Source organism: Melanotaenia boesemani, chromosome 15 (assembly GCF_017639745.1).
Source record: "Melanotaenia boesemani isolate fMelBoe1 chromosome 15, fMelBoe1.pri, whole genome shotgun sequence".
Lineage (NCBI taxonomy): Eukaryota > Metazoa > Chordata > Actinopteri > Atheriniformes > Melanotaeniidae > Melanotaenia > Melanotaenia boesemani.
The window spans coordinates 16,917,894-16,942,561 of record NC_055696.1 but is presented as its reverse complement, the minus strand read 5'-3'; the positions used below and the strand labels follow the sequence as shown (position 1 = coordinate 16,942,561).

Sequence of the window (24,668 nt, the reverse complement as noted above, 5' to 3'; positions counted from 1 at the left end):
ATCAAAAGATAGGGAAAAAAACAAAGGGATAGTGTACCCAAAAATGTGTTTTTTCAGCTGTAAACAACACAGTATTACTTAATTGTGATGAACATTATGTATACTGTTGATAAAATTTGTATTTTTTTAATTTAGATTAAAAACTGGATTTTGTAGGTAAAATATGGCTCATAACGCCCTTTACAGGGTTAAACCAGGTTATGTCTTTCTTGACATAGAGAGGTTATCTACGTCACGAGAAAATTTTAAAAACCTCACAGCCCCTCCCTTCAGGCATAGAAAACCACGCCCACCAACACAAATGAAGGGATGTGAACTTATATGGTGTAGATTTGCTAGTTTTAGACTTCTATTCTTTCACAGAGTTTCTGATTAAATATTCCTGCAATAAGACGGATTTGTGCTTTTGAGGTGTATAAAAGTTACAGCGGACTTTATTTTTTACCTGTTACCACTTTGTTCATGTGTAACTGAGGTGATTCAGGACGGGAAAAGTCTTCCACCTCAAAGACCGCTCTGTGGTGTAGCTGCTTTGTTAATCTCACTGAATCTTGCCAGTGAGCCGAGCTGCTGTCTGTCAATCATTTCTGCCTGTGTATCCTGACCCGCCCACTCTCCACTCCCTGATCACTCCACACCTCCCACCCCAACCCTTGCAGTTTCAGGCATTTTTCAAATTTAGCAGTGGGTGGAGTTATGGAAAAAGTAGGGGGTGTAGTTACACTTTAAAGACCTTTAAGAAGTGTTCATGCAGTTTTAGACATTTCTAGTGTTAAGTAAAATTAATTAACACAGAACATTCATGATAATCATATCATGTGATTATTTCTTTGACAATAATCGTACCAAGAAAATCTATAATCCTGACACCCCTAGTTGTCACATAACATGTATTGCTGGAATGAGCTGGACTCATCATCGATGGATGGAAGCAGCTTCAAATATGACTTTTCCACACGTATAAGCCTGTTAAACAGTCTCATGAGGTTTCAGGTGCACTATAGTACTGTAAAGTTATCTATTGCATTGTTTGTTTTACCCAAGAAAATCATCTGTACAGTTAATGTGAAATTCGGTGCAACTTGATCTTAAGTGGGTGGGTCAATCTGCCAAAAATGCTCTGACCCTTCAGGACGCAGACAACAAACGTTTGAGTGCATCCTGGAGTTTCTGGTATCAGACATTAGCAAAAGATCTTTTGCGTCCTGTGGGTTGTAGGGTGGAGGCAACCGAGCTACATCTCGTGAATTGGGGAGTTTGTAGGTCAGGTTAACAGTCCTTTGTTTTTAAAAGAACTGATTATTTTTCATTTAAATGTCTGATTGAGCTTAATAATGGTATATTTTAATATTTTTGTTGCTTTTTGTGATTCCATATAAAAAGCAGTGCTTGTGTTTAATCAGCATATGATCCAGTGATCAGTAAGAACTGATCACTGGCTCCTGAATCAAATCTAATCAAATTGTATTGTGGCATAATTTGTGAACTCTGCAAACACTAAATCAATATCCACTGAATCAATACAATAATGCATTGTTGTCAACCTTGTTATTTACACCCCTAAAAGTAGCATCCACCCTAGTGTGTTTGAGAGACGCATGTTTTTGCAGCAGAACAATGCAATGACACACGATGAGCAGTGTTTATTGTTTATTAGGACAGACATTAGTAGGTCCTTTTATAACGTTCAAGTGCACTCAAACAAATTCTAAACTTTTGCTTTTTATTGAGTCATTTCCTCAACAATACTATCTGTGAGATTCCTCTGCACCACTGATCAACTGTCAGAATAAAGGCTGTTACATACTGTTACGACCCCACCTCGAAATCCAGGGGATAAAGGGGTCGACAACAAAACAAACCGGATCAAACTTAAAGATATACACAATGTTTTATTACAAACCCAAGTTCCAATCCAAACAAAAAAAACAAAACAACCAAAGGTGTCCAAGGTACGGAATAGCTTGTCCGGTTACAAAAAAAAAAGAAAGAAGTCTAATTAACTAAAGGTGTCCTCAATTCAGGTAACAATTAACAATTGTAAAATAAATAGTTCTCTTTACTTATTTTTAACTTTAACAATCTTTACCATTATACAAACCAAAATCTTACTAAACAAACTTCAAGCTTCTTTTGAAAAACAAACCAAAAATCAGTACCACAAAATAAATCAGAAAGCTATTTAAACTACAAACCAAATACAGCTACAAAACTTACCAAAAACAAAAAGCTACTCACAAACGATGAGAGCGAACAATCTCAATTTCTCTTAACTTAAACACAATGGTGTAACTATAGGGAAAACTAAATGCTCTTACAAACAATTAATCAACCAACCAACCAACGCTTCACTATCAATCCCAGATGGCAAGCTGAGGGCCTAATGACCAGCTGACCCGAATGTTGGTGCTTCCTTCCTTTTAAAGGCCAGGTGTTCCACTGGTTGGTTTGTCTGGAGGGCAGGGAGTCAGAAGAGCAAGGACGTCTCTCAGGTTCACAGCCAATCGCAGAGTTGCAATCACACGGGTGGCTTTGCATTAACACAGAACCCGGCCACAGGCCGGGGGATGTGACACATACTTAGTGAGAAGCGAGAACTTCTTTCTTGTTCTTGAGGCCACGAGAATAACCACGTCATTTTGCTCTTGCGGATGTGATCTGGGACAGTTCTCGACACACTAGCCAGAACTTTCTTGTTGTGGGGCTCCAGGAAGTATTGTGTAATTGGTCGGACATTGATTGATATTTGACTACTGTCAAAAAGATTTACACCAGAACACCAAAGGGGCCATTCTGACATGACACTGATACACTTGCTTGCTGTCAGATTAGTGGAAAATAGTACATGTCTGAAAGAGGCTAATCAGACTTGTGTCATAAAACCCTCCATTAATAGAGGAAGTGGGTTCGGATCATTTCAGTCCTGATGTGTTTTCCTATCAAAATGATTCAGATGCTGCTGGATCTCCTTCCTTTCTGGTCTTCAGGAATGTTTCTTTATGTTAAACCACACTTCTTATAAACATTGATAGAAAAAGATGGCTTTGGTGCTTCAAGGAACTTTTTTTCTTTAAAAAAATAAAATTAAATATAAAAATTAAATAAAGTGATTTTAGCACCTTAAAGTAAAATAGTTATTAAGTCTACAACAGTTCTGTTAGGCTGTAACCAGATTTTTTTTTCCTTTAAATAGCCCTTTTATTGAATTTTACATACATGATAAATAAAATATAGCACACAATAAAAAAAGAATGGTCTGACTTTCCAAGGAGCTATAAGAACTGATCAACAAATCACGTATGTTTTATTTGTTTTGAAGACGTTTTTTTTCTCATCTTACAGACCCTAAAATAATAAGACTGCCAACCTGGTTTGAAATCTATTTGGAGAACATGTTGAAGATCTTACCAAATTAAAAAATGAATAGACATTTCCAATAACTGATTAATATTACCTTACTTGGGCTCTGTAGTGGTTTTTATCCCAGCAGGCAGGTCGGATCATCATTACATTTGTATTAGGCCTCAACGATATGGAAAAAAATCTAGTTACAATTTTTGTTACAAATATTGTGATTTGGTTTGGTTTTAATCTTTTTAATTCCAGCTTCTGTTCAGTGTTCACGCAAACATGTATATTTTTTAAGTGAGATGGGGGATTACCACACAAGATTAAAATATGAACTGCTCTTTATTCTAACGCAACTTTGAGAAATGAACGGCTTCAGTTACAAAGTGCAAGATGCAACCTGCAGCCAAAACACTGAAGCCTGAAAGTTTATACTTTGTCCTTGTATTAAACTGTCTGATTTTATTTATCTTATTTATGTTACTGCAGAGATTAAGCTAAACAAGTGGAGTCTACCATTATTAGTCATTTCTGAGCCATATTACAGTTTAAATGGCTCCGGTGTTCTTTGTACGTTTTATTGATGTTAATACCTTATCTGAACTTTAAGAATATTTAGAGTTCTCCACTCAGTAAAACTCTTTATTCACATTATAAGGACATTTCAGAAGTTGGATTGTTTATATAATACTGAAAAATACTGAAATCTGTATCTAATGGATTGCAGTGTCTCTTTTGTACTTGATATCGTTTCACAATTGTTATCATTTATTGAGGGGGCGTCCTCAATTTATTTATTTTTTTTTTTGTATTTCTGTTTTGACAGTGTCCAACAAGTGGATTCATGAACGAGGACAAGAGTTCAGGAGACCGTGTGGTCTCACAGAAGTGGACTGAAGTTAACTTTACACTTATGCACTCAAACACACACACACACACAAAACTCCCTCTCCGCGGTGCCTTGTTTCTGGTAACAATGCTTTACATTCACTTTACAAAATACTTTAATGTTTTTCTCCCTGATCTTTGCTTGGTTTACAAACGGCTCACAAGGGAAGCTTCATCCCTCTGGAGTGTGCGATCAGACTTGGAGAGTAACGTCTTTTTATTGGAAAACATAGAGCTGCAGCTCTGTCACACACTCCCCCATCAACTCCACCTTATTTTGAACAGGTCTGCTTAATCAGGTAAATCAATCATTAACAACAAAAATGCATAAAACTTTCAGGACATTCTCATTTGTTTTATTATATAAACAAGCTTTATATTCACAAATTTAAAATTCTGCTCAAAGACATCTGCCACCACCACTTCTATTTCTTTTTGCATTCTTTTTTAGTAAAAAAAAAAAAACTGCACTGTGTTTGGCTCTCAAGTGAATATCTGAACATTTTTTACATGATCTATCAACTTTGAGCAAATCAGTAGCATTAAATGAGATACAGGAAACCAATATGTTAGCTTATAAATTACAGCTAACCTACAATTCAATATGATGAGCTTCTGAGGTAATGTTATTTATTAAAATTTCATATGCACATTTCGTTATCATATTTTTCATATGTGCATGTTTTCTAAGTAAGAAGCAGCTACAGTGTGAAGAAAGAAAAAAGTTTGACATCTGGATAAAACATAAAATATGACATGTTTTGGTGCTGCACTCAGATTTCTGAATGCTTTCTGTATCACAGTTTAAATGCGTTACTATAACCTTGCACATGAACATGAGTCAGTTTTGTCTAATTTGGTCATTAGAAATGCAGAATGTTATTTGCCCACAAAATGTTGAATTGCTCTGCAAAAGTGAGATTTTTTTCCTTGAAATCATTTTTATTACATGTTTATTTATAGTGTTTAAATTATTACACTGTTGTATCCCTATTCCTGAAGATGGTAGTCAAAAGGGCCAATAAACAGTGTATTTTATTAAAGTTTGTTGTGTCGTTTGGTTTTTTTCATTCATTCAAATTTCACTTTTTTCTGTCACTGATTGTAAATCATTTCTAATTATTCATATTGACACATTTAGCATGTTATTTAAATCAGTGGTTCCCAACCTGTCTTTCTTGGGGACCCCCATTTTTTTAAATGTGAGATTCTCACCATAAATAATGTATTCTGGCTGATTCGTGTCCTTCAACAAAACCAAAGTTAAATTAAGAATATATAGCCTTACTCCTTCTTCTTATGCACATTAATCACAGTGGCTCTGAACACTCAAAGCCTCGCCCTGTACTCTTTGGAGGACCCCCTTGGGACCCAGACCCCAGGCTGGGAACCACTGGTTTAAATGACAAGTCACTATGGGGTCTGCTTGCAGTTCATTTCAACCAAAGAAATGGCATTTGTTAAAATATTTAAAAAATATATACTATATTTATATGTAAAAACCTTTAAAAAGGCTTTTTAAGCCAGTGATCCAGCAGAGGTTAGGCTGGATCCCTGCAGATCAGATTCTAAATGGCTAGACATGCTGAAAAACCAAACAGCTCAACTTTTTTCTCCTGTGTGATAAAACCCTTCTACAGGCTGTTAAATGGCAGTTTATGTTTGATGTATCTACAAAGCTGCCCAAACTGATATGAGTTTTTCAATTTTCAAGGCTTTATTTCTCTTTGGAGACACAATACAGCCTGTAGCAAAGCTTTTAATGTCACAGTCCTTCCTGGTACCTACAAAAATAAAGCAAAAGCTGTTACTATCGGAATCGTCTTCATATCCCCCCACCCAAAAACTAAAGAGAAAGACTGCCTCTATGGCATTAGCCAAGGGCTGTCAGCGAAACAGGGCAAAACCTATATAAATGAAATAAAAAAAAGCTTGTTTAAAATGATATTTAATGTATATTTATTTAGTTTTATAGCAATTGAAAATGAAGCTAATGTGTGCCTGCAAAATGCACGTGAGCAGCTATGTCCCCTTTACAGCTTTTTGCATGACTGTTTGGTTATGTTACCACATTTTTTCAGTTTAAATCTCCACACATACATTATCTTCACACTTTCGAGAATAATTGGTGAATGGCCCGAACATGTTGAGAGTCTTGTAAGCTTGGAATGCTTTATGTGGGCTTTTGTAACTACTTTGCTCAGGCCCCTAGGGAACAGCAGTTTTGTACGCTTAACACCTAGAGTGATCAGAGTGACAGAGACGTGACTGTGCAACAAGAGAGGTGTGGACACTTATCTGCATTTCGCTTGCAGCTTTGTAATAGTTTGGGTGGCTGCAGTGCGAGCTGAAAAAGGTGCGATGTTATTAGCTCTGTTTGACTAAGACACATCAAAGGGTGAGCACTAACTCTTTTTTTTTTCTTTTCTTTAAATCTGTGGAAGTCTTGAAGTAGGCTGCTGTGAAAAGTTTCCTGTGAGAAAAAGACTAAACATGTTTTCCCTTCAGGTGATAACTTGTGATTATTTCTGTGTTTGTATAACCAAGGAGAGGGTGCTCTGCTGTACACATCACTGACATGTGACGTTACAAAGTGCTGCAGATGCCCAAAAATAAAAAGCTATTCGTTCTGCACTTAAAGCACTTCACAAAAAAAATGCCCAAACAAAATGTTTTCTCAATGACTCTTCCTATCATTAAAAATACAGTTTGATAAAATGATATGATACAGAGAAAATTCTTGAGCTTGATGGTTTTTTGTTGTTTTTTTTTTGCTCAGGGCATACTTGTCACATCAAAGCATTCCTCTTGGAAATTTGATGTATTTGAACTGTGAACATTGCACCTCTATGTGGTGCCATTTGTATGTGTTAAGTGAGCGACTTCACAGGTCGGAGTTAGAGGTTTGAGTTCTGAGTGGGAAGCAGTGCCGTTGCTATCAGGAGAAGGATATGCATGATGCAAGTCATCCACTGGCTGGCAGAGATGTAGGAGACGCTGAGGAAAGAAAAGGGAGGAATAAAGTGAAATTACCTGAGTTGGTTAAATAGGTTTATCAATAAATCATAAAGCCTTGAATTAAACTCTGTGAGATAAATTGTTAATTAATATTAGTTAAAACATTTTCTTTTACTTGGAAAAAAACCTTTACACCTGTAAAACTATATTATTCCTTTACAAAAACATACATTATCGTAAACATAGATGTATGATTTCAATTTTGGAGAATGTCCACTTTTTACAAATGCTGCTCACTGTTTTCTGCAGGTGTGAATGAAGGGGATTACGTTGTATCTAAGGCTATGTCCACACGGCACTGAAGCCGGTTTAGGTGTGAAAACGGTGGCGAAAGCTAGGGGGCCGTTCCCACGACGCCGAAATGAAACAGCAAAAGTATTTTAGCAAACCACCCTTTCATCCCCACAAACCCAGGGATTAGCCTCCATGAAACCGATCATGTCTGAAACCAGGTACCAAGGTGGATAGGTTTGAGACCTCTATAGTCTGTGGTGCTGTGGGAACAGTGTAACCACCCCACTAGAGGATGTTACGTTAGTGTTGTGATTGCGCGCCAAACACAACAATAATGGCGTCCGTGACCAACTGTGTTGTGCTGCTCCAGACAGTCCTGGCTTGTGTACAGCTTTAGCACCAAAATGCACTTCTTTTACAACACAGGTTTTGACTTTTAAAAGTACAAAGATCCTAATTTATGTGAGAAATGTTTTCTTTTCAGTCTAAAATACCTTTAAATTAAGACATAAACAAAGGGTCATGCTTGCCTGTTGGAGAGTGCCCTTTCCTTGAATTACTTTGAACAACACAAAGAGCGGGATGACAGACAAGGAGATGGTGGCAAGGAACCAACCCAAGATGTTAGCCCACAGCGGGTAAACATAGCTGTTACTGAACTTCAGTGGAGAATATCTAATAATCGAGAAGATGAAGGTCCCCTGTGATGAGAAGGGACAATGTGGATTGATGTTGTATGTAAAAATAAGAGACTGAAGCTACAACAATGAAACAAAAAGACGTCTCAGAAACCTGCTGAAATGAACCTCACTAGTCATTTTATTTTAAGTTCTTCATTGCATCTCTCAACGGCAGATGCAACCCATAACAAAGCCAGGTGGGAAAACATCTAAATAAAAACAACATAATACATTATGATCAGAAAGTTGAGATTCAGATTGTGAATATTACAGATTCTTTCACTAAAGATCAACACAGCAAAATAGTTCATGGCTAAATGACAGATGTTTTTGTACTATATTAAAGATTTTAAAGATGATAGTTAAATCTGATATTCTGGAGAAGAAAATTCTGCTTTGCAGGGGTTGAAAGTTCATTTATAAAGTGAGTAAATCCTATTTTGTTCTAAATATACATTAAGGTGATGCATAATTCTTACTAGGAGTCACTTCTCTTTCTCCTATGATCATACACATGCTCAACTCAAATGGAAACAGACATAAAGGGGATGGCAACAGTAAATTATTTATTTTGCTTACAAAACAGACGAGGGGAGTGATGTAACACCAGCAGTACTTCATAAATGGTAACGGGCGGTAACCAATCATATCTGTGATGTTGTTATAAAAGCGGTCAGCACCTATACACAAAGAGAAAGACATCAGAAATATTCAATTTAAATTTGAGATTAGTCCAAAAACTTAGAATTTCATTGAATAAATGAATAATTCAATGATATGCAGAACTCATAAACCAACATTTTAATCATAAAAGAACATTGAAAAAGTAAAATGTTGAAGGTAAGACAATTTTATGATAAGTGCATGTGTCAGAAAAACTGGATCACGGTCATGTTTACCACTGTGCAATAATTCTACTTTTAACAACAGTCCATAAAAATTCGAGTCCATGTAAAGTTGTTTCCTGCACCTGCTTGGGTTCAATTAATACCCCACCAGAAAAATCTGTGGTGCTAATGGTAATTCAGGACCTCCTCTCCAGCAGTGAAGAGATCCTTGGCTTCAAACATAGGAAAAAAATCATTTAGTTCAGAGAAGGATTTCTTTTTTTGTCAATGTTGACAAAAGAAAAAGACATTAGTGCAGCTAAAACCCATCTCAAATCAGATAAGGCCCCAGGCCCAGATGGGTTTCCTTCACAGTGGTACTGGGAAAAAAGGGGGTTTATTGGTCCCAGCGTTGCAATCCACCTTTAATTGGGTCCTTAAAAAGAACGAGATACCCCCTTACTTCCCTGATTCCAAAGGAGGGGGAGGCTAAATCTTAATGCAGTAGTTATAGACCAGTGAGCAGGTTAAATCAGGACTATAAGGTCTTTACTCATATACTTGCCAAGCAAATAGAGGGACTGTTACCACAAACCATTAGCCTTGATTAGACAGGGTTTATTTGTCAGAGACAAACTCAAGATAACACTACACATATGGAGTTAGTTTTGTGTTTTTATTAAATGCAAAAAAAAAAGTGATCTGAGAGTGGAAAAATTATCTGAAAGGAAAAAAATATATTTGATATAAATAGTTTTCACACTGATAGCAAAAGATAATATTTGAGACTAAAAAAAGTTTTGAGATAAAGTATCCTGTTACAGCACATTTAAAAAATAATTTGACATTTAAAAAAATAATTTCCTAGAAAAAAAAAAAACTCTCTCAAAAGCCTTTCTTTACTCTCAAATATATATTTTTTTGCTATCAGAGTGAAAACTTTTACTCTCCCAATTTTTTCTCTCTCTCAAAGCTTTTTTCTTTTCTCTCTCAAAACCGAAGTCTTTGCTATCGTTTCAAGATAAGATAACATGTTTCCCCAAGGCTAATAAACAAGTATCAGTTTCACCATTAAGCTGATTTTTCCTCCTTTAACTGATAACTTTTAGCGCTGGATGAATGTACTAAATCAGGTTGACAATTATTAAATCCGTGTCCCTGTCAAGGCTTCACCTCCAGTTTTAACTCTCTATAATCCTCCCATTCATCTCAATGTTCAAGGGGAATAATAAATACTATAGAATAAAACAAGCTTCTTAACAAAACCTCAAAAGCAAAGAAAACACTAATTGTTATTTAGGAATCCTACTTCATTAGCAACAAACATCACAAACTGTCCAAACTTCAACAATCCAACAAGACACTATGTCGCTTGAAACTGAGGTTTGATTGGTTCATGGTACCGTGCAGTAGTTAAGTCATTGCATGTCTTCTAACACACACACAAAAACACAACATGGTTATGTTAAATTGCATTGTTGATCTTGAAAAGAGGTGAACAAATAATTTTCACTGCAGATTTGTAAAGGTGTCATACAGCCAGTAATGAACTGTGTTGGTGAGTTAGCTTAAAGCCGTATTCACACTGTAAAGTTTGCTTTCACATATCCAAGTATGATAAATATCTTCTTTTAATATTGGTATATTTAAAGGATCAAACACAAAACCTAAAGCCAACTAATTTTTTGTTTGAACACTAGTCACATCACACTGTTTAACACCATGTGGTGCCATGTTTTACAGTCAGAGATACTAAAAGGCCAACTGAATAAGAAATGGAAGATTAAATATAAAATGAGCAAACAAAAACAAAAAGAAAGGATGTTTTCCAGGGCAAAGATCTTGCTTCTATTGAGCTGGATCTCTTTCTGTTCTGCTGCCATTGTACTCAGATGTTCTATTACGACACCAATGCAAGTAGATAAGATAATATTTATATATATTTCCACAAAACATCTTATACATATTTTTGTGAATAACACAGTCTGCAAGTAACACTTTACAGACGTTTTTGCTTAATGTGCAGCTTGGCGTGTACTACATACAAACCTCAGTGGCCAAGGGTAGTCCCAGCAAGCAGCAGAAACAGCAGATAACAAGCAGCAGGAGCTCACGTCTGTAGCCTTGATTCAGGTAATTCAGGAAATGATCAACCAGTGATATCATTCAGCACTCCATACCTACAAACTGGAAAGATACAGTTGGGAGATTAAGTTTGTTACTGTGTTTATTCATTCCTGCATATGTTTGTTCATTCAGAGAGACTTGGTTGGTACCTGACTATCCAGTGCTAGCAGAATAATCATGAGGAAGAAGCACACTGACCACATCTGGGGCATAGGCATCATGGCTACAGCGCGTGGGTAGACAATGAATGCCAACCCTGGGCCTGGAAACATTGAACATGAACAATAATTACAGGCAAAAAAAAAAAAAACAACAACAAAACAAAACAGTGGTACTTTAAAATTAATGAACAATGGCAGACTTTCTAAATTCTTGAGAAAATGTCTCCTAAGATATCAGATTTTTTTGTCTTATTTATTTGAACATGTCAAATTAAAATAAATTTACCAGCAGTCATGTTGGGAAAACATGCTCAAAGGGAGTGAGAAGAAGCTCAAACTTATTTAGTCCCACCCTTTCTCCACAGGCAGTTAATCAGTCAGTCCCAATTTACACTCAGTGCTATTTACAATAAAAAACACTATAAACTATATTTTTTATAGTTATTACAGCATGAACATTTAAAGACATAAGAACATAAGTTGTCAAATTAGACAGGTAAGGGTGTCAGGATTAGATATAAAAGGAGTATGCACCCAGGGCTTCGCTTTCTGAGGAAGGATTGGTAGTATGTCACTAATTTGTGTCATACTCGGGTAGAAAATCATTAATAAACTAGTAACACTCAGAGAGTGCAGACCTCAACCAAGCCATAGAGTCCCTCCCCTGAGAAAAACCCCAAAAGGCCCAACAGTCCACCCAGTACCTCGTATATTTTGAACCTTCTGGATCACCAGATCCAGAATGTCAACATCAAACTCCATCCGTAACTTTTTTATGTTGTTAACAAACAGACAGAGATACACCACTGAAAACATTAAAAAAGAAATAAACAGAAGCAGAAGAATCAGTGCAGAATAAGCTTTGGTTATGCTCCAAAAAATGAATGAGGAACACTCAGATGGGGAAGAAATGGTCAATTTCAATAACCACCAATAGGACCAAGTTAGGAGAAGACATCCTTGACAAGATGCTGAGGCAGTAGTTATCTCTAGCTGTAACTGTAAGATGGCCTGTTGTAGTGTTTTATAATGTGTGGACATCACTGCAATGGAAAAAGTTTGAAAGTCATCTCAAGCAGAACAACGTGACGTGTGGTCAGGATGAGAAAGATCACTGGAGAATCAGAATGACGAAGGTTTGGACAGAGCTAATGAGCTAAACATGTTTCTAAATAGGTACAGCTCAGAACAACCTTCAACAATATCAGCCCCTGCAACCAGTCAGAGTGACTCCACCTCTAGCCTGCCTGACTCCTGAATTCAGGTGAAGAAACAACTGCAGAGACTGAACTGGAACAAGGCTGAAGGTCCAGGTGGTCTCAGCCCCAGGGTTCTGTAAACCTGCTCGGAACAACTATGTTAGATTCTTGAGCACCTTTTCAACACCAGCCTGAGTCAAAACACAGTTCCTGTGCTGTGGGAAAACATCCTGCCTTGCTCCAGTACCTAAAAAAGTCCAAACTTATGAGACTACAGACCAGTTGCCCCAACATCCCACATCATGAAAGTCCTTTAGAGGCTGTTATTGGCTCACTTCAATAAGCAAGAACAGCTTGCTTATTGTAATGGGCTTGGAGTTAATGACGCCCTCATCTACCTGCTTCAGAAAACCCACTCTCATCTGGACCAGTCAGGCATCACTTTGAGGATCATGTTCTTTGATTTCTCAAGTTCTTTTAATACAGTTCACTTGGATTTATGACTACCTTCACAGTTTGTGAAACTGAAAGGTTGTGTTGTCTGAGCTGGTGGTCAGCAGCACTGGAACACCACAAGGGACTGTACTCTCACTATTTCTCTTCATATTGTACACCTCAGACTTCCAAAACAACTCTATATCCTGTTATCTGCGGAAGCTGAGTACAAAGTCAGTCAAGTTGTGGGTTGGTGCAGAAACAATCACCTCATCTTTAATACAAACAAAACAAAAGAGATGATTGTTGATTTCAGGAAGAATAAGAGTAAACCAAGCACTGTCTAGAGAGGAGCTGGAGGTGGTGGAGAAATGCAAGTACCTTGGAAACAACATACTAGACTGGAAATGCAACACAGAGGCATCTACAATGAAGGACAGAGCAAACTCTACTTCTGGAGGAAACTAAGATCATTCAATCTCTTCACAAAATGTTGCATATCTCCTAAAAGTCTGTTGTGGAAAGTACAATCAGCTTTCCAGCCATCTGCTGACATCTGCAGCATCAGTCAGAGGCTTAAAGAGACTGAACAAACTGATCAAAACCACTGTTTCTGTACTGGGGATAACTCTGGAGCTGCTGGAGTTGATTGTCCAGAAAAGGATGCTGCACAAGCTGCTGAAAATAGTGGACGATTCTTCACATCCTCTTCAGCACAGTGAAAAAACAACATAGTTTATTTCAGTGAGAGGCAAGACAGAAAGGTCAGCCTAACCCAGAGATCACTCCTGCCAGCAGTCATCATCCTCTGGAAGTCAATATCTTCTTCTAATTAATTATCATTGTTTTTTTTAAACAAAACAAAAATTAATATAATAATCTCAGGTTTGAATTTTGTTTATATTTTCTAAATACAATGAAACTGGTAAGAAACTAAAAAATGTTTCTTTTTGAAGTTGTATCTATTAAATAAAGATTCTTTCTAACATGTCTGGAAATGTGGTTTGCATTGCAAGATGCAGGGTTCTTCTTTTATGCTATAATTGTTTTTAATAAGGAGGACTGAAAATCATGCATGCAGCAACAAACTGTGCACAGTGCACCACAATCTTGTAATCTGGAAACCTCAATGATACCAGAAGGGTTATTGCAGCATTTTTAACTCTCTATTCAGAGGAAAGTCAGTATGACACAGCAGAGTGAAAACACACTCATAATAAAACCCCATATTACATGTTACTTATATAATTTAGAGGTTGATCACGTCTCATTTTCTTCAAACTTGGCTCATGCATTGCAAAACATGACCTGAGGAAAGGCAGGGTTGGCTTGGTAGTTGTTTGGATAAGCAGTTCTCATGTTATAAATCAAACTTGTTTTCTGATTCACTTTCATAGCTTCCATTTTCCTAAAAGCATGTTATATAGGCAACATCTGCATCATGGCTACCACAAGTCAATTCTCAGCACTGCACGTGGAGCAACATAAGTTTGGATTTGATTATTTAATAGCTGCTTCAGTTAGCTTCAACTGCATGCTCCACTGGCTAATTTGTTATAAGCACCAATGCACTCACACTGTTCTGTAAGTATATTAATATAACTGTCGCCGTTTTGGAAAGGTGTGTCAAGCAAATGAATCTTTAGAGAAAGTTAGCAAAGGCATAGCTGCTACAACAAACAGTAGAGATTATTTAGAAAGACATGATATCAGTCAAACTTCATGCCTTCAGTCTGCTACAGAATCTTGTGGACCTCAAGAAGGACTTTATGTAAGATTCAAAAAACATGCAGACACAAGCACATGTGGTTATACTTATTAAAACATTGCACAGATTACCTTAAGCGTAGTTCTAGCCCTAACCAGAAGCCCAGAAGCAAATATTTTTCCCCATTCAGAGCAGCTCATACGGTCTCCGTTCCCATAGGTCAATGCTTACATCAAAAATTTCCCTGATGATTGAACAAAAACTAGAACACACACAGCTAATATTCAGCAGTATTTTTTTTTTTCACATGACTCCATCTCTCATTCATTCACTCAGGGATCCTGTCTGGCTGTTTCCCTGTTACTCACTGACTCAGTCATCCACTTTCTGAATGAATCACTCACCATCTTAGCCACTTGCTTGTTATAATTTTAAAATTTTAAGTGCAATCTTGTGTCCATGTTTTTTTTTTTTTATGTCTTTTTAAATTGTGAAATTTTAAGTTTTCTTCTCTAAATGTTTTGAAAAGACTTAAAATTTGTATTGTTTTAAATCTCATTATAAAAATTAATATAAACACTCTCAAAACAGTTATCATAGCTATTTCATTGCTTCTTGACCTTAAATATTAATGCAAAACTGAATAGTTTTATGCAATTATTTCAATTTATTAATGAGTCAACATTTTCAAAGAAAAATAAAGGAAAAAATTCGACTTTTTTGTTTTCATCTACCTTGGAAAAGAGGACAAATCTTTCTCCAGCAAGTGATCCCTCCCTGGCTGGTGTGCTGACCTAAGGCAGTCTCAAGGAAGAATACGGGGATTACGCACGTGAATATGAACAAGAAATAGGGGATAAAAAAGACACCTGGAAGCAAGACAAATGTTTTTTTCTAAATTAATGAAAAATGACAATGACAAGTGAAAGTTTTTATTTATTTATTTGTGTGTGTGTGTGTGTGTGTGTGTGTGTGTGTGTGTGTGTGTGTGTGTGTGTGTGTGTGTGTGTGTGTGTGTGTGTGTGTTTGTTTATTTAACATCACCCACCTCCCCCGTTTTTGTAGCACAGGTAGGGGAATCACCATATATTCCCAGGTCCGATAACTGCTCCCATCACAGTGAGGATGAACTCCGCTTTGGTTCCCCATTGACCGCGTCCCTCCGCTTCTTTTGGCTTTTGGTATCCGTTTGACACGCAGACTGTTGTCAGTCCATTCTTTCCGTTGGTGGTCATCTTCAGTCTTCTAATAGTTTCCAACAAAGCCCAAATTTTCTACGTCCATACGTAACCGTTGCACTTGCTGCCCAAAACCTCGCAGGATGCGGTGCAGACCGAGATGAGGATCAGGACTGACTCCAGCTCTGACAGTCCTGACACAGTTGGCTCAGACAGCAGATATCAAGTTGTAGAGGTAGTCGTTAAAAACAGTAGTGAAGGACATGGGCGGAGACAGCCCCGCCTTTATTCATCTTTTTTTTTTTCTTTTTTTTACTTTACATGTTTACTGGAGAAGCTGCAGGCTGTGATATAGTCTTTTATTTAGTATTTATACATTTAATGTAAAACAATCATTTAGATATTTAATCCAAAATCAAATGTTAACGGATCATATTTAATATCAAATAACATACTACGTTACATTTACTCATGAATTAAATTATATGACAGGATAAGCGACAACTGGTGATCCAATAAAAAACAGTCCTGTTTTTAGCAAGTTTCACTGCTTTTTACCTGATTCTGCAGCGGGTTTTCAACAGTCTGGCATATTTGTGCGCGCACATCCACGAACTGCACACGCGTTCAAGACTGCTGCAAAACTGCATCAGCTGAGCAGTTCCTTCAAGGAGGCATCTTCTCGTCGCTCTTTTCTAACAGTCTTACTTCTTTTGGGAGCCAAATGTCGTCCAATCCCTCCTGATCTTTGTCTCGCGCACATTGGAGCGGCTTGGGTAATAGTCTTTTCCAAAAAACTCTCTTTCTAAAGGAAATTCTCACTATTATTGTCCTAAAATACCAAATAAACTTTACATAATGTAACAAAATAAACTAGAATAATAAAAGATTTGCTTCTTTTTTTTTGTTTTGTTTTTTACTTTGTCCTGTCTAGCATCCACGTCCATGGTCTGTCTGTTGTGCCCAACATATTTGCTTTTCTAAGGGGATCTTTATGGATATCTAGAACACTTTATTACAGTTTTTAACAACCGTTTACACACTAAAATGAACATTTTGACACCATTAACAAATCTTTATACACAAGAAACAAACCAGAGTTGTACTACAATAAGCACAGACTCAGTTTCATACTTTTTACACACAATGCTTTGCAAAACTCTTCATGCATTTTCACACTGTAGACACAGATTGTGAGGCTACCTCCTTCTCATTACAGAGCCCTGGCTTGCCCAGGACCACACTAATGAACAAATTAGATAACCAGCCACCAGGTGTGGAGACACACATACTTTATTGAAAACAGTAATCAGGTAGGTATAAATGCTTTAAAATCCAGCAGGTGAGTTCACCCGTCTTCAACAAAATTAAACGAATTAGAAGAAGAGTGAGAATGAGGGGATCTCAAAGAGGAGATTTCAAAATAGAGTGAACAATTGAAAAAAAAAAAAACTGTAATAAAGAATGTAGAAAAAAAAGACAGAAAAAAAAAACATGATTGCTAATATACATGCAGTAAATTAAACAGACATTTCAAACACAGCCAGAGATTCAGCACATTAAAAGACATTAACAGAATTAAAAAATATTAATCAGTAAAAGACTAGAATATAACTACAATACACCAAAAGATTAATAAAGGCCAAAACACCCAAAAAGAAATTAGAAGGCCAAAACGTGCATTTAAAAACAAGCGAAGACCACACGATTCTCATGCTGTATTAAAAGCCAAGGAATAAATGTGAGTTTTAAATGTGTGCGTGTGATTTAAATGTTCCTAGAGGGGCCAATTTGATATGGGTGGGGACCTCATTGCACAGTTTGGGTGCCAGTTTTGAAAATGCTCACTCGTCTCTAGTTTTCTCTAGGATCCTCTAGGACTTTCCAACCACAATATATACATATATTTTATATTCATTCATTCATTCATTCATTATCAGCACTGCTTCATCCAGTGAAGGGTCACGGGGCAGTTGGAGCCTAACCCAGCATTTAGCAGGGTGCAGGTGAGAGGCAGGGTACACCCTGGACAGGTCACTGTCCATCGCAGATATGTGTTATAAAGGAAATTAGGCTTTGTTCGTAAGGCTCCTCTTATATGTATTTCTGAATTATAAATAAATGTTATGTTGAAGTTCTGAGTATATTACCGCTGAATTGAGGGAAACTTTTCCACTCCAGAAACCCTTAAGCCGTGTACACACATAATTTCATTAATTAATAATTTAATATTTGGGCTGTTTTTGTCCCAATTTTGCCTCTTCCCGACCTCGAGCGGCAAACGCCAGATCATCGTGAGATCTCCCTGTCCAATCATCATTTGGTCTGTGATGTGTTAGAAGCTGATTTGTCCCGTTAATCTACTCCGAAGCAGGTCGTAGCCGACAATTGGGAGTATTGAACATGTTCAATAATTCAGTGCTGATTTCTGAGGAAAGCCGACAACTGATGCATAGTGATTGCGTGGATAGTGACGTGGCACGGAATATAGCCACTCAGAGAGCGAGCTGGCTGGGGAGCAAGGAAGTAACGCCGTCTTCAATCTGTTATTTTTTTCAGTTCAGTTTTTCTGTTAACAGTACTCCCAAGACCACCATCATTCCCTCATCCTGTATGTCCTCTTCCATGTTGTGTGTTGTGTTTACCGATTGTTACTGTTTCTTCTTCTTCGTTTCTTGCCGATTGTTGCTATGGTTCTTCTACGTTTGTCCGGGCCGGAGGACTAGATTGTAGATGAGTTGCTGGACAGCATCGTCATGTGTGTGTTCTTCTGTGATTATATTTTCGGAGCACACTAAACACAGTACGAACAAAACAGATTTTTTTTTATCTTCACATGTGAGGTCTCGACCAGATAACAAAATCTCACAAGATTAAAAAATTCGTTATGTATGTACCAGGCTTTACTCCGAGTTTGTTACCATGGTAACTGACTCCATGAAGAGAACATACTTGCTGGCAGGTTCGCCAAAAAGAAACCCAAGTTTCTACTTGTCTCCGCCCATCTAAGAGCAGCTGTCAGACATATATTGTCCTTATCAACATGATTCCAGAGATTTAGAAGCTGAAAGGATACACAATGATTTACGAAGGAGAAGATTTTTCAGAAATCCATCGGGTGTGTTATTATTTCCTGATCAACATTGAATCAAACTGCACCATTTTGAAGTCGCTCGGATACTCCAGCCGTACAAGATTTGTACTCTGCATGTCTGTATTTTATTTATAACACTGGCAACAGTGTGATAAGTCATGAGGAAAGTCCTCACACACGTCTGAGATCATACTTCCATAAATGTGTGATGGTAGAGGTCGAGGGAAAGATAGATGTGCTAAATACAAGGATATTCTTGAGCAGTTTAAGGTTTCACCTAGAGCTTTACAGCAGGACAATGACCCCAAGCATATAGCTAAAGCAACGCTTGAGTGATTTAAGGGAAGACATAAAAATATGTTGGAATGGCCGAATCAAAGCCCAGACCTACATCCAAGTGAGAACCTGTGGTCAGATTTAAAGTTTGCTGTTCACAGGTGCAAACCATCAAACTTGAAAGAGCCACAACAGATTTTCCCTTGAGGAATGGGCAAAAATCCCAGTGGCAAGACATGGCAAGCTCAGAGAAACTCATCAAAAACAACTTGCAGCTGTTTTTGCCGCTAAAGGTGACTTTTTTCTTTCTTTTTTTTGAAGGGTGGGGGTGTTTAGATCTTAAAATTTGTAGTCATGTTCTGTAAATTAAATTATACAAACCTTTAAACAATCAATTTTGATTCCACGTTGTGAGGAAACAAAACAGAAAAAATGCTATAGGCCGTGAATTTTTTTGCAAGGTCCTGTATATTAATAACAAGAACATGTTCATAATATAATTTTAAATCTGTTGTTTCTAATGCATTTAATTCCTCTAATGAAACTTTTGGATGTTCTGTGGTAGCTTTCACTATTTTTCTACTTCTTCTTCACTATTTTCCATTTTCTTTTTAATTAAACTATGTGCTTAACTACGTGCTAAGACCTGTATTAAACAATAAAGAGAAGAGGGGAGACATACAATATAAACACAACAAACAGTAACTTCCAATCATGAACCTTAGAAAAAGGTTATCAGATATAAATTCTAAAATTTAACATTCTTTGCTTAACAAATAAGCTTAAATGGACACAGCATTAATTTAATATTGTCCAATCTGTTTATATTTTTAGCCTCTGACACCCAGGTACTCAGCAGGAGCAGGACAGACTGAGCTGCTCTGATTTATATAAGCTTCTGTTTTATCTGCACTACTTGCACCAGTCATGGTTTATTTTTTGCTCTTCCTGTTTTTCCATCTTTCTTTTGTCACAGCCAGACAGATAACTTCTCTTCATTTTGATAACTCCGCTGGCCCTTGTTTATTTGCATAAGATGCATTGCCTCTTGCTGCAAGACTGACAGGTGTAGGCGACAACTGTCGCTCCAGGCGACTACTGTCTCTGCAAGCTCTCTACATTTTCACTGCTCTAACCAAGCATGAGTTGGGTGCAGATCTGTAATATTTTTATTAAAGCCTTGTCCTACTCCAACTTTTTTTAAAAGATGATTTTCTGTCAAAGAGAAATTTTGTAGGTTTCAGACAAAAAAAACAAAAACATATTTGAGGCAAATGAATACAGCATGCCATATATCTTAGTAGAAGTTGTTGAGTTGGTGAGATAGGTGTGAGTGCAGAATCACAGCTAAGAGAATAGAAGATACGAAAAATCCTGCATTGTGAACTTGGCTTTAAAGACACATTCCTTAACTTTGCAAATATGTGCTCTCTACTTGGGTAAATCACTATGGTAACCAATTCTTAATGGCTAACCTCCTCCAGAGCAGTAACTTGTTGAGCCTTCAATAAAGAGAAACAGTGATCAGACTGCTGTCTGTTTATGTTCAGAATCAGAATCAGAATATTTTATTATAATTAATTTTTATAAATTGTGTGCACACAGTCGCTCCATACAAAATAAATAAAGGATAAGATAAAGACAGCAATCACAATAAGAAAAATTGCAGATTAGTAACAATATCTATATAAACAGATACAGTTAAATCCTGCCAGTGAGTAATATGTACATTATTATCAATATGATAGACAGTAAAATGTAAATGTACTGCAATGTGCAAATGTATAACTGTGGGTGTTGTTGCTATATGGAGGAATTGTACAGTTTGATGGCCACAGGTAGGAATGATTTTCTGTGTTGTTCAGTGGAGCATTTAGGTGGTATCAGTCTCTCACTGAACGTACTCCTGATGAGCAGGTTGTGAAGTGGGTGGGAGGTATTGTTCAGTATTGTCTTTATTATGGACAACATTCTCCTCTCCGACACCACCGTCAGATAGTCCAGCTCCATTCCCACAACGTCACTAGGTTTGTAGATCAGTTTGTTCAGTTTGTTTGTGTCTGCAACTCTCAGCCTGCTGCCGCAGCATGCAGCAGCATAGAGGATAGCAGTGGCCACACCAGAATCATAAAACATCCTGAGCAATGTTTGGCAGATGTTAAACGACCTTAGCCGCCTCAAAAAATAAAGATGGCTCTGGTCCTTCTTGTAAAGTGCAGTAGTGTTCTTAACCCAGTCCAGTTTATTGTCAAAATACACTCCAAGGTATTTGTAATCCTTTGCCGCTTCCACATAGACGCCCTGTATTGTGTCGCTGGTGTTTTGGATCTCCTAAATTCCACAATCAGTTCCTTTGTCTTTGTGACATTAAGCTGCAGGTGATTCACACCATGTGACAAAGGAGTCCACAGCAGCTGGATATTCCACCTCATCTCCTCCACTGATACATCCAAATACAACAGAGTCATCAGAAAACTTCTGAAGGTGGCAGGTTTCTGTGCAGTAGCTGAAGTCAGGTGTGTAGAGGATGAAAAGAAAGGGGGAGAGGACAGTCCCTTGTGGTGCTCCAGTGTTGCTGACCACCGTGTCTGACACACTATGCTGCAGGCGCACATACTGTGGTCTTCCGGTCAGGTAGTCCACAATCCAGAACACAAGAGAATCACCTACCTGCATCGCTGTCAGCTTCTCATCCAGGAGGGTCGGCCTGATGGTACTGAATGCACTGGAAAAGTAAAAAAACATAAACCTCACAGTGCTCGTCGGCTGGTCCAGGTGGGTGTAGACACAATTGAGCAGGTGTCCACCCCAGATGATGGCGTCCTCAACGCTGAGACGAGGCTGGTATGCAAACTGAAGGGGGTTCATATGTGGTCTAACCATGGGTTGGAGCTTTCAAGGGTCTTCATGACATGCGAAGTCAGTGCCACAGGTCGGTAATCCTGGGGTCCACTGGGACGTAGGGTCTTTGGTACAGGAACGAGGCATGATGTCTTCCACCACACTGGGACCCTCTGTAGACTCAGACTCATCATGAAGATGTAGTGTAAGACACCACAGAGCTGGGAGGCACAGGCTTTAAGGACAGGGGGATTCACCCCATCCGGTCCTGCTGCCTTGCCAGAGTGTAGTGTTCTCTGTTGTTTCTCAACCTGATTACATGTGAAGTTGACAGGTGAAGGAGGATTGTCAGGTTTACCAGAGGCAGAGGTGCAGTAAGGAGAGGGAGTGAGAGAGGGTGGTGTTTCAGGTGGTTTCAGGCTTGCTCCTGATGAGTTAGAAAAGGGCTGAGCAGTAGCCACAGAGTGGAATCTGTTAAAAAACATTCTGCTTGTTGGCCCTGTCCTCATCGCCCTCAGCTCCTCCACTGTTGGATGGCCTGAAACCAGTGATGTTCTTTACACCACTCCTAACCTCTCTCATGTTGTTTTATTGGAGTTTCCTCCTATAATTGTCCCTAGCCTCCCTGATCTTGATTCTCAGTAAGCTTTGGATCGTTCTCACCTCCTCTCTGTTGCCAGCTCTGAAAGCCTTTTTCTTGTAGATTAATTAATGTTGTATAAAGATTTCTGCACTAATAGAGTTGGCCATTTTCTGCCAGCATTCCTTCCCGCTTTTGGCCATGATGATGTGTTAGAATTATTCTTATTGTTGTAGAATAATTGTCTGCTCCTCTTCCGTAAATTAGGCTGCTCTACAGGGTTTCTCCATGGTCAGATACTACAAACTCCACCCCTTTTATGTGAGCAGGCACTGGCCACGATGGAAAACCTTGGGCTGAATCAATCACTTTTCAGAGCAGAAAATGTTACGGTAAGTCAACCCAGGTAACAGAGAGATATCACAGGTATGTCATATCTCTATGTCTATGCTTCCTAGTACAGGTCTCAGATGTGCTTGTTCCAAGTGTGACATTGTTACTACAACAGATCAAATCATAGTATTTGCTCTGCTTGCAATGTAAAGTATTGCAAGTTTTCTCTGTACATAACTCCAACCGTATGTCAGACTGACAGTCATAACGGAAAGTAATGTATCTATCAGCCAGTGTTTGTCCAGAATGACCGCTGCAAGTGCCTGGTGAGCTGCTGAATCTGAAAGCACATCAGATTATTATGAGCGGAGTTGCATTACATCTTCAATTACAGAGAAACGGATACATTGAGAATGATCTCTAAAATTACCTTGCTGTATCCAGTTTTTATCTGGGCTAGAGTCTTCCAAAGGCTCATTCTGTCAAGAACCAGATGCCCATGTGTGTTGGTAACAGACATGAGCAGGACACCATGCCACATCATCTGAAGAAATAAAAACAAACTGAGGCAAATCGATATATATGTGTGATGTTGCGCCAGTGAACGTAAACATCGACTCCAGCATGGGGAAAGCTGTTATTTTTGTAACGAATTTCTAAAATTATCTCCCAATATACCTTGAACTGTTCCTCAAATCATTCACCTCTTCCTCATCCATCAAGTCCTGCTGCTCTTCTTGAAAAATACTCAGGGAATGCATGCTGCAAAATGTAAAAAAACAGTAAAAATCAAAATGATATACAATCACTAAAAAAGTGAATGATAGTCTGAAGTGAGTGGTACACTAACCTGGCTTTTAATACACCAACGTCTTCTGTTTCTTTGCATATCAGTTGCACACCTTCTACATGGATCGCTTTATCTCTGAATAATTTTAATCAGAACAAGAAAAAGCTTTATATCTATGTGTTTTGCATATGCAAGGATTTTTCCCAGTATAGGAAACTTGCTTTATCCACATATGGTTATAGCAGCTAACTGACATGAACAGATTTTGTCAAATAAATATAGTAAGATACAAGAATAAAAAACTGAACTAGAATATAATAGGTGTTTGTACGATAAAATTCTGATGTTCATAGGCACAACATAAGTATCCAGCATCTAACATATGGAACAAAGCCTTTAATCATGAGAAACATAACCAGACCCTTCTATCACACTTGATAAAGAAGTTTTACACCTCTCTTTTTGGGAGTAGTGGCCACTTGACGGGTTTGATAGCTAAAAAATAAATCTCCGCTCAGTCCACTTTCATAGAAAAGGTGTGGGCTCACCATAATTGCAAAGATAAATTATGATGGATCATAGTTTTAGAAAATCTAACCAAATTCTACAGCTTTACATCAGCCAGGTACAGCTTCAAACTTATAACAAACTTTGAAACTGCATCTGGAATACAAATATTAGTTCAGCCACTTTTGATGGATTAGTTTCAACTAACATTGTACACAACCCAAATATTATTGAAGCTAGTGGGGTGAGACATGATGCAGCTTTGCAGCACAGCCACATTTGTTTTAATCTATTTTCTACTCCTGTTTATTCCAATATAGGATAACAGGTGATAGAGCCAACCCTAGCAGTTGGTGATATGTCTCCTACACTCTAGAAACTCAGTCTAAGGCAGAGCTAACGCAGAAACTAAATTTCAGGCTCACAGACATTCCTAGGGAGAAT

General features: G+C 37.9%; 2 protein-coding genes across 7 annotated transcripts in view; one reads left to right on the top strand and one right to left on the bottom strand.

Moving 5' to 3' along the window:
• Positions 1 to 4,755, top strand: part of LOC121654478 (prolyl 4-hydroxylase subunit alpha-2-like) — a 32,719-nt gene extending 27,964 nt beyond the window's left edge. For all 6 annotated transcript variants that reach the window (XM_042008644.1, XM_042008642.1, XM_042008643.1 and 3 more), the window contains one exon: positions 4,175 to 4,755. In XM_042008644.1, coding sequence (XP_041864578.1) covers positions 4,175 to 4,245 — 71 coding nt within the window. In that variant the 3' untranslated portion in view covers positions 4,246 to 4,755. The remainder of the gene's footprint in view (positions 1 to 4,174) is intronic.
• A 2,267-nt stretch (positions 4,756 to 7,022) lies between these two features.
• On the bottom strand, positions 7,023 to 9,593 carry LOC121654626 (sodium- and chloride-dependent creatine transporter 1-like). Its single transcript, XM_042008842.1, has 4 exons — positions 9,584 to 9,593; positions 8,748 to 8,848; positions 8,019 to 8,189; positions 7,023 to 7,233 (listed from the first exon to the last, which is right to left on the bottom strand). Exons 1-4 carry the CDS (start codon positions 9,591 to 9,593, stop codon positions 7,084 to 7,086), a joined length of 432 nt encoding a protein of 143 aa, XP_041864776.1. The 3' UTR covers positions 7,023 to 7,083.
• Positions 9,594 to 24,668: the final 15,075 nt, after the last annotated feature.